The 18010-nt window shown below is 43.4% G+C and overlaps 1 protein-coding gene across 2 annotated transcripts in view; it reads left to right on the top strand.

Annotated features, from left to right (window-relative positions):
- Nucleotides 1-11996: 11996 nt before the first annotated feature.
- The window catches only part of LOC125746479 (pappalysin-1-like), a 90809-nt gene continuing 84795 nt past the window's right edge, over nt 11997-18010 (top strand). For both annotated transcript variants that reach the window (XM_049020492.1, XM_049020491.1), the window contains exon 1: nt 11997-13259. In XM_049020492.1, coding sequence (XP_048876449.1) covers nt 12866-13259 — 394 coding nt within the window. In that variant the 5' untranslated portion in view covers nt 11997-12865. The remainder of the gene's footprint in view (nt 13260-18010) is intronic.

Raw genomic sequence — 18010 nt, 5'->3', positions numbered from 1 at the left:
TTGAGTGAGGTAATGTCAGAAATAAGGATGGACTGTACGTTCCTTGGACTGGAATCCAACCTCAATATTCCTTATGCTACCATTTTGGATTGACTGTACTATCCGGTCCCTGGAAGGTGCATTATGCTATTCTGTGAGTGTTTTGTCAGCTTAAGGTCATTATGGCTTGGAATAAACGGGATTTTCTTTCCTTTACATTGACAGTCTGCTGTGTTTTGAAAAATTTTCTTAATTTGGTTCCACTTCGAAGTGACAGCTATTACTCAGCAGGGATGAGCTCAGGCCTGGCTTGTTTATTAAACAAAGCTGGTTTAAAATGTCATTGATGGCTCTTATAGCACCTGTAATGAGGCAAGGGGTAGGAAAAATGGCGTAAACCGTGAAAAACGGTTGCCTTGGTTAAATAACACCTGTGCAGCGTGGGCCGTGTTACCAAAAAGGACGGCGTTGATTTAATTAGCATATTAATCTCTCTCAATGCAAAGCCTGAGTGTGTTAAAGTGAAAGGCTACAATTACATTTTAATTTAGACATCACTGAAGCACTTGGGAGTTAAATGTTTCACAGAAAGCTGTGACATCAGGGTTGTTCAGTTTCAATTGGTCGTAATGTCGGATAGTGTCAGATTCACTAGATTGTGTCCGTATTTTTGTTCCGTTTATCACCCTTTTAGCTGTGAGATTTTCCCTCCCTTCAATTTTGCCATTTAAAAACTTTCTCTTAAACTGATACGGCAGATTCTCACACAGTTGGGTTTCCACCCTGGGAGGAAACGCTGGGTTCTGCTCGGAAGCTCATGACATTTCAACTTGGAAACTGCCGGAGTGGCGTTTGAACCCGCAACCCTGACATGGTATCGAAACTGTCACCTGCAGTAGTGTGCTACTCCTGAGTCTGCATAGCCAGATGTCTCTCTGGGCGTTAGGGTCGTTTTTACAATGTATAAAAGCTCTTTAGCATTTGAACACTGACATTGTGAATATTTGTGCTAAAACAATCCAGTCGTTAATAGTTGCGCTATGTATTTCCCTATATTCCTAAATTGGGGGTAGAATATAAATATATGAATCCCAGAATGAGCGCATTTCTGACATCTCGTTTTTGTTGAACACTCAGTGGGCGCTTTATTAGGGACACTTGACCTGTACCAAGTAGGCCCCACTTTTGCCCCCAGAACCAATTCAGGGGTTGGGCAAATTATACATTTGGAGACGCCTTTCTGCTCGCCAATTCTCTACTAAGCTGTTAATTATACATGTGTGACCTTCCAGTTGGATTTAACCAGTCTGTCTGTTCTCCTTTGACCTCTCTAGTTTTTCACAAAGTAACTGCCAGTGACTGGATGTTGTTTTGTTGAATTTTCGTAAAACTCCAGGCAGTGTGTGAAATTACCAGGATGGCGGCAGTCTCTAGTGGCCGCTGCATTTGGCAGCAGTGATCACACCGCACGTGATCCCTTAGGTCACACATCCAAGCCATTTTAACTCTTAGTCACACAGTAACGGCCTCTTGGCCCTCACTGCCTGGTCTGTGCATTTAGTTGCATACTGATGATTTGTTCTTTGTATATGCAGGCGTACCTAATAAACTGTCCGGTGAATGCGCGTCCCAAGTCCCTGTAGCACAGTTAATAATATGCAAGGGCTAAAAAAAATAATGTGATCGCTTGCTCTATTTGTGGGAAATGAACCAGGTAGGTAAATGGAAAGTGCGAACCTTCTACCTGTCAGTGGCATAGAGGCGAGTTTGTGATGAGGGGGGGGAGACAATTTGAAATATAATGGTGTTTGCTGGTGGAGTTCAATAAAGCCGAATGAAATATTGGGGGGTGGGGGGCAGGCATGTGCCCCCCCCCCCTCCTGCTTTTTGTAGTCCCTATGCTGCATGAAGGCTCAGAACTCCTTTCTACCCCCTGACCAGTAGCATTTGCAGTTAAAATTATATGTTTTGTATTAATGGGAGGCAGTACACTGTCTGAATGTGTGGATAATCCTCTCATCCTCGGACACAAATATTTTATCTGTGAAAACCGATTTATTCCTCGGTCTGTTACTTGGATGAAAATGACCAGTTGGCCACTAAATAATATGTAGTAATATCCATCAAGCTGCATGAGGCAAGCATGGGCTATATTTGCATCTTCCGTTTCTGCGGAGTTCTAGGGGCCTCCCACGCCAGCCGCCCCCAAAACGTGCTGGCCGGAGCAGTTACCAAGGGACCGTCGTACCGGAGTCCGCTGCTTCCGGCAAGCCTCTCGCCTGCGAGCCTGCTGCTGGGCTCCTGGCTGGCCCCTCCCCACCCCGTGGTGATGTCACCCACTGCAGAGGCTCTGACCGGGTGCCGGGGCACGACTATGCGGCTCTCGTCTCGTTCTGCTGGCTCACCGGATGATGTCATCCCAACGATGTCACTGTAAATAAGCATGACTCAGAGTCGTGCTTAAGTGCCCACTCAAAAGAGAGAAAAAAAAACAAAAACCGCCATCGGGAATTCAAAGCAATCCCCCCCCCGCCCACCCCCCAGCGCTGCAGCGCTTGTATCCTGGCGCTGTCTGAGAGCGCGTCTGTCAACTTGTGCTGAAATCCGTGACGTAATCCCTTAGTGGAATCGCATTCATGTAGACAGGGATAACTCAAGTCTCTGCTCCATCATTTTTTATTATGGTTGTTTAGCGAAATAACTCAAGCGCTACAGTTCCTAAGTAGGTAATTGACAATGTGTATATTTCTAAAAGTTTCTGGTTTTAAAAATAAAAAGTTATATTTCTAACTGGACAGGTTTGTTGAACTCTGCAAGGAAGATGTTCATTAACGCGCTAGAAAGCATCACTATCCGTGAGAATGCTATCGAACATAGCTGATACTATCAATGTGGCACAATGTGTGGCGGTATTGCTGACCTGTAGGATAAAGTGCAGCGTTAAGCCCACAATCCCATCGGCCGTCCAAAGTGCAAAGATGTTCACAGCTGTGAACTTGACGCTTGTCTGTTCTTAGTTGTGACGTTGTGACTTGCAGAGATATACACCCCCCCCCCCCCCCCCCCGCACAGAGGGACAGACAGAGCGAGATTAGCTGCTAATGGTGGGCCTGGTAGGAAGCTCTGTCACCTCTAGGGTTGGGGTTCCAATCCTGTCACTGTGTGTGTGGAGTTGGCATGTTATCATCTAAATTGTCTGTAGTGGATGGATGCTTTATTCATTAGCAGAGAACTGTATGTTTCTACAAACTTACGCTTGTCCCGTAACAACACCTATCATTCGGACGTCTTGTGTAGCATCACTTCCCTGTGCTGTACAAAGGCAGAGTCATTGTCGATGAAGTTCAGAAGGCTGGACTGGACATCTGATGTAATGGCCATTTTCCTGCTGAGCTGATGTCCAGCGCTGCATCACAGACATGAAGGGCAGCAGGTACCTATTAAGGACATAATGAAGGGTCTCTGTTGTACTCCTAGTAATATACCGAGACTGTGTTTTGTTGGAAAGTAAATGAAACCATTTAAGATGTGTAAAATGCTTAGAATTAATGTCTGCTCCGCAAGTGGCTAACCTAAAATGTGAATTGCTGTGTGAATATGTACCAGTTTAGGCTGTTCCTGCCGTGCTTGATACCATCTCATGGAGAAAAACGTGGTGGAGATGTCAGAGCTAACGGGAGTGACTGGCATACCCCGACCGGCTGGTCCCGTCTTGCTGGAAAGAAAATGAAAGTCGGTCTCTTGTTGGCAGGTTCTTACCATGGAGTTTGTCCCCATTGAAACTGAAAACTGGCACTTGGGAAGAGGCTGCAGTCATTTTCATAACTTATTTTGATATAACCTGAACATAACTGCTTTCAAGGTCATGAAGACTATCAAGAAATGCAGGCGGGAAGATATTTCACTCAGGCCTATTTCTGCTTTTTAGCTCTGCCTTCCTTGTAGCCTTATCTAGGCCAAATCCAGTAATTACGTTAAAGAATTCTATCAAAACAAGCAACTTAAGGACATGACTGTCATAAAGGTAAAAAAAAACCATGGAGGCGGGTAATTCTGGGCTATGTGCATTATTTCAGATATTAATAAAAAGATTTAATCCATTTGTGCTATTGTGCAATCAGACCAGTTATAAGGGTAATATGTGAACACTGAACACTTTCTGTCTTTTGAGAAGGATATTTCATTTATCTACGTAGGTCTATTCAGAATCCTGTAACAGGTTAAGTGTTGGTGGTTTTACATGATTAGATGTAATTGCCAGTTCACCCTGTCTGGATATGACGACGTTTACTTATCATGGTCTTCCAATCTGTGAATTTAACCTTTCTGACAGTACAGCGTTTTGTCTACGTCATTCACCGATTTATGACTGTACTTTCATCTTAAAAATTCAACTGCGGTTGCTGCTGGCTAATTTCTTGCGCGATTTTGTTTTTCATTTTGCCGTAACACGCTGCCATTTGTATTTTGGCAAACTCTCAATGAGGTTTCGCTATGCGCAAAACTGACACTTGTGAAATTTATTGCTGATGTCGTAAGAGATCCTTATTCCTTTATGTTTCTTTCCCACCTGTTTCGAACTGAAAGCTTTCCCTATTCTTGCCAATACTCCAACCCTAGTCATCTTTGTCATGTCCCAGAAGATGGAATATCAAATGACAACATGCATGTTAGTGACAGCAGCCACAGGGCTGAGGATATTAGTTAAATGCCAAATAATAAAATATGATCAAACATTTCAATATGACGAGTGGGAGTATGTGGCTTGGGGTATCTCTGGATTGTGTTGTTTTTATGTTCTGCAAAGCAGCTGCTTTTCTGAAATGGTTTTGTAATTATAATGTAGAATAGTAACCATAGACGTCATAGTGTCCGATCGATTTTTTTTATTATTTATTTTTTTTTTTTTCGGTTTTGAAAGGGCTTCTCGTCCATTATGCTTGGCTCATCGGTGGATCTGGAAGGATGGAGACGCTGCTGTCGCTGGCCGCTCTTTCGCTGCTGCATAGGCGCAAGTCTCCCCCACCACCCCCATGAAATCCCATTTCCAGAGAACTCTGAGTTTCCTCTGATTGCTACGATCTCCCCCCTGGAGTCCAAAAACATGCTGAGGCTAATTGGAGTTTGCAAAATGCCTATTGATGGCTATCAGTCCATCCATCCATCCATTACTGGTCCAACCCTAGGTGAGCATCACTGGCCTATAGGATTCACTGGCAGTGTGTCTGTCTGTCTCTGTCTCTGATGGGCTAAAGAATGGGTTTGTCAGTATTGGACATCCATGTTCCCAAGTACTTCTCGTCATGGTCAGTATGATGTGGTTTAAACGTGTTTTTTCTGTGATTGTGAATGAAGTTCCCTAATTACTTGCTCTGACACTTCTTCAATGAACATGTTAGAGGTGGTATCATGAAGAATATCACTCCATTCAATTAAAGGAATGACTCATTTATGAACTGCATAGGTCTAGTATCTAGGCACACATGTTTGCATACTTTGACATGTAATGGTGCTCCGTGGGCTTTTAGTTGAAACTCTAGGCCATTACAAGATCCAGCTAAGCGGACAGGTATAAAAGTGAGCATTCCCTTCAAAGATTACAAATGGCCAGGTGTTTTGGACTCTGCACGTGACCCGTAATCTTATGTAAGATGGTGGTGTATTTAAATGTCAGCCAGTGTCATCACACCTGAAGGAGCTGTGACAAGCAGGTCCCATCACTTATGAGAGTCTTACTTGCTCAGAGATGTTCTGAGAGCAGAATGAAAAATGATTGGTTCAGAAAGATAGCTAATCAGATTGTAGAGGAGGTGGGACCAACCAATCAGATGTCTTGGTCCCACCTCCTCTACAGTCTGATTGGTTCAGAATGATAACCAATCATTTTTTTTTGTTCTGCCCTCAGAACATTTTTGTTTAAGTGGAACTCCCATTAGCGGTTCCGTCCAGCCACGTCCACAAAATAACTTTTCCTATAAATGAGCCACAGTTATGCCATTCCTCAAGTTGATTGCATAACTGTTCCTAGAAAGAATGAGGAGACATTGAGATGTGCTTAGTAATATCCGTGGGTACCGGGTTCAAGTCTCGGCCCGGTCGTGGTTTGCGGTGTCCATTAGGATTCAGCATGGCATGCGACCATGAGTCACATTAAATGTACGTCGTCATAGGTTAGTAATGTGAGTAATGTCTGAGGTGCCCTTGATGAATTAGTAATGTTAATAGCAAATAGTGTTTCAGAGGTACCTGTGCAGCAATGTATATTGTAGTTATACTGTTACATAAAACAGTCACACAGCAGCCTAAGATGGCGTCCTATGGCAAGAAGGTCGTCAGCAACCTCCTATACATGCCGTTCATTACGGAGAAGACACTTCCAGAAAATTCAGGGGGACGTGTTTTTATAAAAAATATTTCAGAGAACTTTTACATAAATATCACATATGACGCCAGCCTGGCTTCAAAGTGAGTAATTTCCGAACCATCTTCTCATGTACGTTTATTAACTGCCTCCGTGATGGATGCAGAGTTGTCTATAGATTAGTTAATATCGGGTTTGTATATGTCCATTATCGGCCTTGCTTGTCTTTTACTACCCAGGTGTTACTTTTAATTTTGAAGTGCATTTAAGTATTGTAACTTATTTCAAAGTATTGTAACTTATTTTGCCTTGGGGGTGATATCACACAGTTATGCGATGTTGGCCTAAAAGAATGTGACTATGCACAATTTAGACTATTTGTTTCTGGCGTGTAATTTTAGGGACTTTTGCCAAAGCTATATAGATGACATTTACACAAGAACGCCATCGCATTAATGGAGAAAGAGCATTGAACTTATGAATCAAAAGCCAAAACGTGTCGAGTACTGATTTTTAAAGAAGACCTAATTTGCCTGACGTTGGCTGTGTAGGCCTGAAGGCCATTGCTGATGTACCAGGAAAAAAAAAAGAAAACACTATCAAATTGACAAGCAGGAGAATTTTTGTCCTCATTTGCTCCGGGCATCTGTCGATCTGGGTGGACAGAGAGCTCCATGTCTCCCCTAGTTTCCCTTCAGGTTCTCTGGTTCCTATTTTTGTTTACAATGTCCCGCCAGTGCCAGGGTTTGCAGTGGCGCCGCTGTTCCTGGTGGAGTTGGCCACGATCACTTTGGCGTCTAGGTCACATGAACAGGTCACATGACGCCTAAGCAGACTGCTCTGAGTGGTTGGACGAGCTTTGTGTGGACGTTTGGGCCTCCTGAGTGCCATCGACTGTCCTGTTGAAGGTAATGATCTGATTCACCTCCATTGTCATCTACAGGGGCAAGTCGGATCCAATGACAAATCGTACGTATCTCACTAAACAGATCATTGCTGTAAAATGCTGGTGTCCAAGGTACGGGGTCCACAGGAGAATTCTGAGCGTGTCTCACCCTTCGATGTGTGATTTGTACTTGGAACAGCAGCAGGTGTCAGTATTTTCTCTGTCTGTCTATTTGTCAGTCTTCCTTCCTTCCTTCCTTCCAGCCCTTTATCCTGGCCAGGGTCACAGGAATGTAGTGATTTGTACTCTCCGAAACACTGAACACGTGTTATTCTGCATATCCCGGACCCAGATTAATGATTGCCGCTTAACGATTATCCAAACTGCTAAGCTGAGCTGAAGCAATGCAGGCGAGGTCACCTCCGAAAGGCTCCAATCGCCCCAGGTAGGATGACCCAACCTTACGTCCTGAACGAGTCCACATTTCATTGGTCCTTCTCCCTTTTGTGTGACGGAAAGGGCTCGCTGGACGCCGTCGCTGCCATTTCCTATATCGATTAAAGCATGGAAGCCCTGGAGTCTTCGCCGAGCGATCCTGTTGTTTTATTGCCCGGTGATTCAGTGGGCTTAATTACTTTAATGCTGCAACATCATATTGGAGGTGCTGAATCAGTCATGAGTCATGCTGCAGAGAAGAGATTGGAAAAAAAAATGTAGCTTTCCATGAAGCGCAGAGGAACGGCAAAGCAAGGGTTGCATTAACATTCATTCCGTTTGCTATGGGATGGAGCACTTAGTGATGAAGTCGTGCTTTGCAGGAGACGCCACTCAGCAACCCAGTAAAAAATCTTCAACGCATGCCGTGCTGAAACATAAAGATGTGATCGCGTGCGTGAGGTCCGGTGTGCACATCGCGTCGAAGGTTAACATCCATTCTCACCCCGGTAAACAGCACATGAATGGCAGCCACTCAGATGTCTGATTAAGCTGTGGGTGGGGTCTCAAACCGCTGACTTGTGTTCGAGTTCTCCATGGATCCTGATCCTTATTGCCTGTCACATTTGCTGAGGATCCGGTTGCTTCCCTGGGTAGCTTTTTTTAATGAGTTACCGGGAAGTCTACAGTATCTCAGTGGTCAGATGAGTCGGAAGCGACTGTCAGTCAATCAAAATTTATTGAAGGGTACCTATTTGTGATGCAATAGTCTGTTTAAATCCTTAGTGGGATACAACGATTTTAACTTCTGATGTTTTTACTGGAGGCAAAATTCTTTGTGTTTGCATTGATCGGCATTGTGTGTAGTGCGGGAAAGTTGCCTTTTAGTCTCTGGTCCTAAATATATGTTTCAAGTTTCAAGATTTATTGTCATGTGTTCTGAGAAGCATTGAGAAATTCTTGTGTCACAGTTGCAGTGGAGGGGAGAGGTACATGGGGACAATAGGACAAACGGCAGTGCGATAAAGGACAAAACAGGAGTGATAAAAGGCAAGACAATGCAAGACGTAAGACAGTACAATATATACATTTTAGTGGTCTCTAGGCAGTTGACAAGGGTGTGCGGCCATCCATTATTACATTGTTTATACAAAATGGTACATAAAACGGGAAAAAAGACCACTTTCACGGAGGGAGGGAAAAAACCTTGGGCCAAGGTCCCCTGGCCCCTCAGCCCCCCCTCGTGTTGAATACTTGGTGGCTAAAATCGATAAGTTCAAGGTCCTGGGTTATCAGAAACAACCGGTTCACCCGTTAGATTGGAGTTGTGCATTGAGGTATAAGCTATGATTCTGGAGGTCAGGCGATATCAGATTACGTGATTTGTGCACGGTTGATCGCTACTCTGAGTGTAGAGGCGGGAAATGAGCAAATGTGAGCAAATGGGGGGGGGTGGAGTTAAGGGATAATGTGTCTCATAGGAGGAGTCGAATACTGAGAGTGCTGTAGCAACAACGTAACCGCAAGCAAAACTGAATGTCGCACCATCGGTCACAGATGTGATCCGTGGGTCCAGTCTCGCTACCTTCCATCTGCCGTACCTTGGCTTATCAGTGGGCAGGTTCAGCTGTACTCTTTGGGGCAGTCCTGTGTCAGTACCACTGTAGCTTATTCACTGGCTTTGGATCAAACCGATTGCACTCGCATCCCAGCCCCAATGGGGGCAAAATTACGCTACCAGCCAAATTTTACTCGCTGTTTCAGGCCAGTAGGGGCCAGTAGGGTCCCAGATTGTGTTTTACGAGTGAAAAGTAATTCAGGGCCGTTCTCTTGTGTAGGGTCTGACTCATTTTTATTTTGACCAGTCATTTGAATGATTTAGCCTGCTGTTGTACTTTGGATTCAGTCATTTGAAAGACTCTTCAGGAAGATTTTCTAATGTCGTAAATTTTTTTCCCCACACCCCAAGCGGTTATGATTTTTGTTTTCAATGTTTCCATCCTTAGGAACAGCGCTTCAATTCTGGACTAAATTTTGTTTTCCCCTCTCATTTGATAACCTTAACACACAGCTGCCTGATTGCATCGTAAATGTCCCTCAGTTAATCTTTTGAAACCCTGCTCCAATTTTCGGTCCCAAAGATGTATAAGAGTACAGTCCCTGCCTGTGCTCTGTCCCTGGAAACTCTCACACGCCGTACATTAATCACTCTCAATGGTGCAATCATTGTCTGATCTGATCCGAGTCTCTTTTGAGCATGCCCCCCACCCCCGGACAAACTGCTTGTGTGCCTTTAATCTTTCTATTCGAATGTGGAAGTGTCTGATTTTTGAACTGAGGCTTTGCTGTCAAGGGAGGGAGAAATATCTGAACACGAATATCTGATATGTGTCTGTTTTTGTAACCTTAAAGTTGTGTTGATCAAAACAAAGGCTGGGTTTCAGTGTGGGTAACTGGTACCCTCTTTGCCGCCCCAGTGTTCTTGGGGGTAGCTTTCTTATCAATAGTGAGTAAAAGAGGAAACACAACGTTTGGCGATATATTTTCTTGCATTTTCCCTGACATTCTCCCTAAAATCTTGTGGTTGCTTGACCCCCGACCTTTCCGCTGGATTCCACGACACGTCCCCCCACGTCCAGTGTGGCCCGGTAAGACGGCCTCGGTGCTCATCACAACGGTGGAGCTTCCAGAGGATTCCAGGCCTAATCTCGGGTTGACTCGCGGGTTCCAGCATCTCAGTGCCTTACACGTTTGGGCGTGTCTCACCTTCTGCTCCTGAGAGACAAAGCCAGTGAGCTGTAGTGTGGAAATAGTACAGTCATTCACCATTAACATGTGTGAAAATGAAATGCACTCTAGAGGGTTCATGTTGACCCTGTCATGGTGGGTTGATATCTGAAGCAGAAGTGTATGAAAATAAAGTGAACTTTTCATTTTTTTTTGCGGGACTTTGGTGTAACTTCTTGGTCCTTGCTCTTCGTTATTACTAAATGTTTTATCGTGGCTTGTACACACTTCACACTGACGTGTCTGCAGAATTGCAGAGAGAACAGAGATATTCGGCTCTTAACTTTTAACGTAGTCAATTATCAAACATTGCATAAGACAAAATTTAAGCTTTTTTTGAATGAATTTAACGTGTGGATGGACTCCGGAGATGGGTAAGTTGCTCAGTTGCAGCAGTTTTTGAGAATTTCTTTGCATCCCCTCCAGGGCCACAGTGTACTGTGACCAAAGGGCCATTAAAATCTGACCACTTCAATTCAACAATATTAACCTTTGGGTGTGGATGATATCTATGCAGGTACAACCCTGGGGGGGGGGAGCTATAAGTTTGATTCGGAAGGAGAATGCCTTTACCTTACCTTAAAAGTGATCCAGGCAGACACATAGACAATAAAACTATTGGTTCAAACCTTACCTGCTCAGTCTGTGTGGTGGAGGTTTTAGGTTCAGTTCATGGTCGAGTTCAGGAAGCATGGATGATAATTTTTTTCCAAGTTCTACTACAATACTTTGTCATGATGCTTACTTTTCAAACGCTTGTATTCAACTTAAAAAATGCAAAAAAAGAAAAACTTTGATTCTAATTCAATCTCAAAATTAAAAACATTGTAATAATTACTACACGATTGCTCTAATTTGTGGAAGTTATCCCTCGGTTTTGAGTTAGGTGTGCTTGCTGCTGAGTGAAATAAAGCAGTAAACTTTTTCCTCTCTAGTGATTGCACTGTTCTAATAATAAACGTGAACCTACAAACCAATGCAGAAGACTTGCTGACGTTGTTTTAAATGTTGCACACTGGTTTTAATTTGCATATATTTATCTAGTCTACGTCTTCAAACGTTTACTGCTTACTTGTATAATTACGTGGCACGTCTAATAATAAACACACAAAAAGCAATACGCTTTTTCTAAGTAATACTAAGTCCATTTTTTGGGAGGATTTTTTTTTTTGATAAATACTTTATTATATAACCTACAATAAATACATTATGAACTTTAGACGTCCTATATTAAGTATTGGTGTCAGTTAAATGCGTTTTAAAAGGCTAGTGCTCTGTGCGCTTGTAGTGGAAAATTGCGCCAACTAAGGGTGGTTCAGGCAAACGTAACGACTATAGGTCTTGTACCTTCCAAGGACTGTCAGATTTTCCCATTTCGCTAAAACACTGTGATATGGTAGGATCTATTCCTAGACCCATTTTGTTTTGCTTCAGGCTTGTTATAGAGAAATCATTTATTCTGTAATAAGTGTAATAACTCGTGCGTTGCTGTTCCGTCTGAGGCCGCCAGAGGGATACATTACTTGCGCGTTCTTTCAAAAATTCTCAAAAAAAAAAAAAAAGAAAAGAAAAAGGGGAAAAAACGTCCCGTTTAAGATGCGTAGTGAGCAATAAAATAGCAGTCATGGGTTACCTGTGACTTCACGCGGCGGGGTGGGAAAAGGCCGAAACTTCAGAGCGGCTTGTCACAGTTTTGCAAAGACACAGGGGGAAAAAAAAGTCTGAGCTTCTGAGGCGGACGCTCAACTCCGGCACGTCAAGTGGTTGCTGCTTCAGACAAATCAGTGATGATTCCCGATGCTGAATAGTCTACTACCCTCCGCGCTTGCCAGACCGCTCCTGCATTTTAATATCACAGAGCCAACTTTGGGAAGTCCACACTGGCTTTCAGAAATTGCGGCCGGGCGCCTTTCGCTTTTGCTTTTTAAATGCACTGGTGTGATTTTAAATACTGTTTTACTGGGTGGATATAAGAAAACGTCAACCAAAAAAAAAAAAAATGAAAAGCTGTGACAAATTGCACCAACTGAATTATTATAGATTCTGGTGATCGACGGGAGAGAAAATGAAGGGGTGTTCTGACCTGTCGACCCTGATTGATTACTTATTGCATATCCCCCTTGGGGACAGTGGAGTACTTGCGTGAACGCACCGTTCCCTTTCGACCCATGCTTAAGTGTTTTACTTTTTGCTTAAGGGGCAAAAAAGGGGGTCGTGGCTTAACATTATAAGGGGAAAAAAATAACAGCATCGCGTTATTGGTTTGTCAGGCAAGAATCTGTTTCTTTGACAAGCTGTTATAAAAATCAAGTGGAAGAGCCGGTGAAGAGGAATATTCTTGAGATAACACCCGAGACTTTATTTATTTCTTCTCATTGTTTGTTTCTGTAAGAATTCATCATTGCTCCCCCTTGAAAATGAAACTTTGGACAATTCTCCCATGGCTTTCCTGCCTTGCGATATTCGTCTTGAGTTCTGGATCAGAGTGCGGGACGGTCTGGACAAAGGGAAGATCTAAAAGGGAACTGGTGCGCATTAGGGAAGCCAGAACTACCTTCCCTGGGGCTTGTGCTACACGCTTGCCCCGGGGCAAACGCTCCTTGCCCGGAGTGGACCGCCGATCGCCTCACCAGCACCGTCGCTCCTCCCAAGCGCAGGAGAGTTCTCTGGGTCGGGGGAAAGCTGTTTATTTTACGGGCAGGGGAGACCAGATACGACTTAAGCCCAATGTGGAGATACCCCGAGGAAATTTCACCCTGGAAATGTGGATCAAACCGGAGGGAGGCCAGCGATCCCCTGCTGTAATCGCAGGTATTTAAATCTCCCCGAAGAGACCAGTTTTATGCATTTTCGAAATGAATGAATGAGCTTAACCCAGAAACGTTACCGCGTGCCACACATAGCCTATAGTTAAAACGCATTCGTTATAAGACATGCATAATATACAACTGTTGTCTATAAATCTTAGTCCTCGAAGAATTGCTTTGTAATGCCCCAAATTTCAGTCGCTGTTTAATGTTAATCTAACAACATATTAATAGAAAGAAAACGAAATAAGTTTTAAGTGTTACAAATTGTACCAGGGTTCTACGCACGACTGAAATGCAGCCTGATTTAGGGAAAATGTATTAAGTAGCTTTTCAAATGATATTTGAAATCGTTGAGCACGGTTTGGCATATATTACAATATCTGTTTGGCTATTCTCTGGATATGACCGCGCAATACAAGTGACGCTCCGGTTTTAATTTCTTATATATATAGTTTTTCATTTGCAGAAAGTGAAAAAAGGGAAAAAGTTGCAGCTGTATTCTAGTTTATCGATCTTTAGATGTTATTTAACGTTACTCTGTTTCCTCTATTATTTTGAAAGTAGCTCCCAGGCGTTTTTTTCTTCCTTGCTGTAACTGCATGACAGATCGCGGTGTCCTGGGAAAAGGTTGTTTACTACAAAGCTTCGCGGAGATAAGACGGCTGTCTCATCGCAGGTACCGTGACTTACAGCAAAGGCAGGTAAAGCAGCCAGCCGCCCAAAAGTGCGTTTCTGGCGGAGGAGACGGACGATGACTGTCCTGGCGATGCCCGGAGCTACTGATGTAATGCAGCTATTTGAAGATAACATGTAATGTCAGCCTGTATAAATTATCAAGCGCGGTTCCAACTTATGCGATGCGTGTTATTAACAGGTAAACCCCGGCTGGCAGGCGACTTGGGTATCGGGTTATATTTGCTGTAGCTACGTATTTCCTGTAATCAGATTGAGTAAAATTGAGCAGCCTACATAATTTGGGGGTATACTGTATTTGAGAAGGGGGGTGGATATAAATTAAGTTTTTAACCGTTCAAAAAAAAAACTATTGTACATATATAGATGCAAGCAAAAGTATATGCAAAAAAGAGGTATTAATAAAGTAAACGACGGGGCTGCGGAATTCCCGTCGAAAAGCGCGCGCGCGCGTGTGTGTGTGGTGGTGGGGGGTTCTGTCCGCACAGTAGATCCAGTATCGGGAGTGAATATTTACTTTATTAACGGAGCTTAGGTCTATGGGGCCGCACCGCCCACAAAGTGAAAGCGCTGCCGGCTTCCCATCACCAAGCGCTTTGGCAGCCATGGACTCCGAGAGAAGAGCCGATGAATTTCCACATGTCCACACGGACCCCACCCCCCAGCAAGGCGTATAGTCGATCGGGTTCGCAATTTTTTCCCCCTTTAAACAATAAACCGCAGGTGTTACTCGTGTCTGGCCGGCCTGTTATTTTGACGCCGCGTGTCGCAAACAGCCGGGTGGCGGATAATCGCCGTGTAGCCGCGCCCGGTAGATGATCTCGCTGTGCTGCTTTAAGTAGCAAAGCGCTTGACGTTTTAGTTGCTCAACAGTGAAAGTGATCCGCTTTTCCACCCGATCCCCTCGGCTGCCGACAGGGAGCCACCGCGGACACGTCGCACGGCTGGAGAAAAACTGTAAACAAAGCCGCCAGTGCGCGTCGGCCGCCATCAGTGCGCGCTTTGTGCAGTCAACAAGTATTTTACCTAATCCGGGACCTGCTGGTGCATCTGCAATATACCCTTTTGTTTCGTGAATCCTCTCGCTATATTACGCTTGAATCCAAATTTGGTATTTGTTCTCATATTAATGAATTAATAAATTAATTGATTATTCCATTATTAATGAATTTATCATATTTAAATTTAGATTGGTAAATGAGAAATTATGGATATGGTGTAAACTCTAAACAGCTGAAAGGATCGTTTTAATCTGGCTCAGGTAGACAGGATGGATATTTATCGGCACTGTAGAAATTAAGGTAAAAGTGAGAGATGTTAGTTAATGTCTGGCATCACTTTAGCGCTGGTCATAGTAGGAGTTTTCAATGAGGCTGGGCTTTAATCGTATGTAGCAATCTACTATATGATGGAAGAGTCGATCATGAGATGCTCATAGACCACCACGAAGCACCAGTACTTGCTCCAGTTTAGTGGCCTCATCAATGAGGGTGAAATGACTACCTAAGCAGGCGGAACACCAAGAGCGACATGGCCTGCATTTAGCAGGGTTTACCTACAGATATCATAAATCCAGTCGCCACCAGTTTCAGCCTAAACAGTTGATGTCCCCGGCTTCGCAGTACCACTGCAGGTGGCCAAGTCTACACCATCTTTGGTTTGGGCAACTGAAGGAGTTGCCCTTCAGGAGCAACTTAGAAACATGGTGGCAGCTGCTCTGATGATGCGTGGTTGGGTTCTCTTCCTCAGCCAAACATTACAGGATAACAGGGGTCATGTGACGCCCTCCAGTGGCTGTTACAGGGTGTTGATTGTTCTACTTTCATACATCAGGATTTGGCAGCTATTTTCACATGCCTGTTCCACAAAAGGGAATTTCCACGAAACCGGAAAAATTTATTTGTCCCTTATTGCGTTTGCTTTAGTATGAACCTGCACCAAATATCGCTTATTTCATTTTCATGAAATTAGCATTTCTGTCTTTAGTCTCCTGGCATGTGGATCACAGCTGGTACTTGGCAGTGCCATTCAACTCCCAGGGAGCCTTTCATCATCATTTAAACTGTTAATTACCTTTTCATATCACAGAGGAATCATGGGAAATTGAGTATGAGGACCCAGACAATAATGAGGGGGTTCCTGTCTTTTAATGTAAATAGCATCATATAGGAATGTGGATTTAATAACAACCAGTCAAGGATATAGGATGCAGGTGTTGATGCAGCGATCAGGAAGGTGTCATTTTATGGTTTTCAAAACCCATAAATTTTGTACTTCATAGACTTTCAGTTGAAATCACGTCCCAGTTGCTGGATGAAATCATATCTAAAAGATATTTCCGTTTATATTGCATGTAGTATGATTTCCGTTTGCTATGTAGGGCTGGTTCTGGGTGGGGTGGGGGTACGGAAATGGAGTAGGATTCCATCTAAAGGGGTCCATAGATTATGCATTGGAAGGCAGTCTCCCCTTAAAAATGCCTCCCTGAAAGACAAGCACTTATTTTTTGTCAAGAATGAGGGGACCGGCAGCATTAATAGCAGACTTGTATTCACAAATTTGCGATTTGCATTTTGCATAATATGAAAAGTCATTTAGAATGGTCGCTTCTTTGGCAAACTGCCGTATGTAATTTCACTATGGTGCAACAGTGCATAATAGGTATGCTTTAAAATTAATTAGTGTCACAGCCTAATTATGCAAGGCACAGGGATGGAATAGAAGTTATATGAAATAAAAATGGTCTGGTTTTGGCGAAAGGGACTTTCTGTGTATTTGCTCCCAGGTAAGCTCTGTTGTCTGTTGAAGAACCAAATTAACTTAATTTTAGTTTTAGTAGCTAGCTGGGGATCTCAGCTTTATTCCTATTGATTAAATTCCGTTAACCATTTATTATATTCTGGTATATTGGTATATTATGGAAATGTCTGGAGAGACAGTCTTAGATAAACCAGGGTGTAGGCAGGGTGTGAGTCCTTTACACAGTTTGTCTTGGTGCCCTGATTTGTGAAGGGTGTTTATGCTGTGTGGTCCAATGAAACACACACACACAGTGCAAGGGAAGTTTAGACTCACCTCAACTGCATGTATCACAGGCTGGAATTCCGACACGCACAGACAGAGAAGACCGGCAAACTCTACAGAAACAAGGAACCTTAGTTTGAACTGGAATGGATGCTGCTTCAAACCCACAGCCCTGGACAAACTGGGTCTTGCATCCATTAAAGCATAGAAACCATGCCTCAGAATAAAAAAAAATAATATCCTGTTGTTAGATCTGATAGGTCACGTGTCGAGATCATATGAGATTTTGTTTTGAGACAGTAAGTCTCTATAAGTCCACTGCAGGCTAATTTTAGTGTCGAAATGCATACTGCGGATTTACTCGCTGTTTGCAGAATCCGACTTTTTACGCATCGTGCTGTGTAAACACCTTCGCTAAGTTTAAAGGAAGCCGTGTTTGAGGGCACTGTATGTGACGGAGCTGTCCGTTTTATCAGTAAAGTGCTCTCTGTTTATAAATAACAGGATTTCTGTCTATTCCAGCGACGCTCCCAGTGACTTAATGCAAACATTTGGTGTTTTAAAAGGACAGGTTGGATCAAAGCAGCGTCCCACCCGTGCTGGGAAAACCACTTGATATATTTACATTGACTGTCGACATCAAAATTGTCCCAGTAAAGCGAAGGCTCAGAGACCTTCATGCTGTCTTTCCTTACAAAGATATTGCAGTGAACCTTTCTTAAGGCTGTGAATGTTTATTTCTGCCCCCCCCCCCCAACTCCTGAAGGAAAAAGTGCTTTTGGTGTGAAAACTTTGGAACATTTCCAGTTTCGATAGCACAACAAGTTAATTTTCTTTAGCCTCCACCTTACTGAGTTATGCCGTCGTAGAAAACTCAGAGTTGGATTAAGTAATTCACAGTTTATTATAGGATGTACCACAGATAACTTTAAAGTTATTTAGTGATGTTCTAGTGTCCTTACGTTGTCAGTTATTGCTTCTGGTGACCTTGTTAGACTTACCCAATACTTGAAATAAAAATTAGCGTCGTATTTT

The sequence above is a fragment of the Brienomyrus brachyistius genome, chromosome 7 (genome assembly GCF_023856365.1).
Source record: "Brienomyrus brachyistius isolate T26 chromosome 7, BBRACH_0.4, whole genome shotgun sequence".
NCBI classification, from domain to species: Eukaryota; Metazoa; Chordata; class Actinopteri; order Osteoglossiformes; family Mormyridae; genus Brienomyrus; species Brienomyrus brachyistius.
Note: the sequence above shows the minus strand (reverse complement) of the source record. Positions and strands in the feature narration are given on the sequence as shown.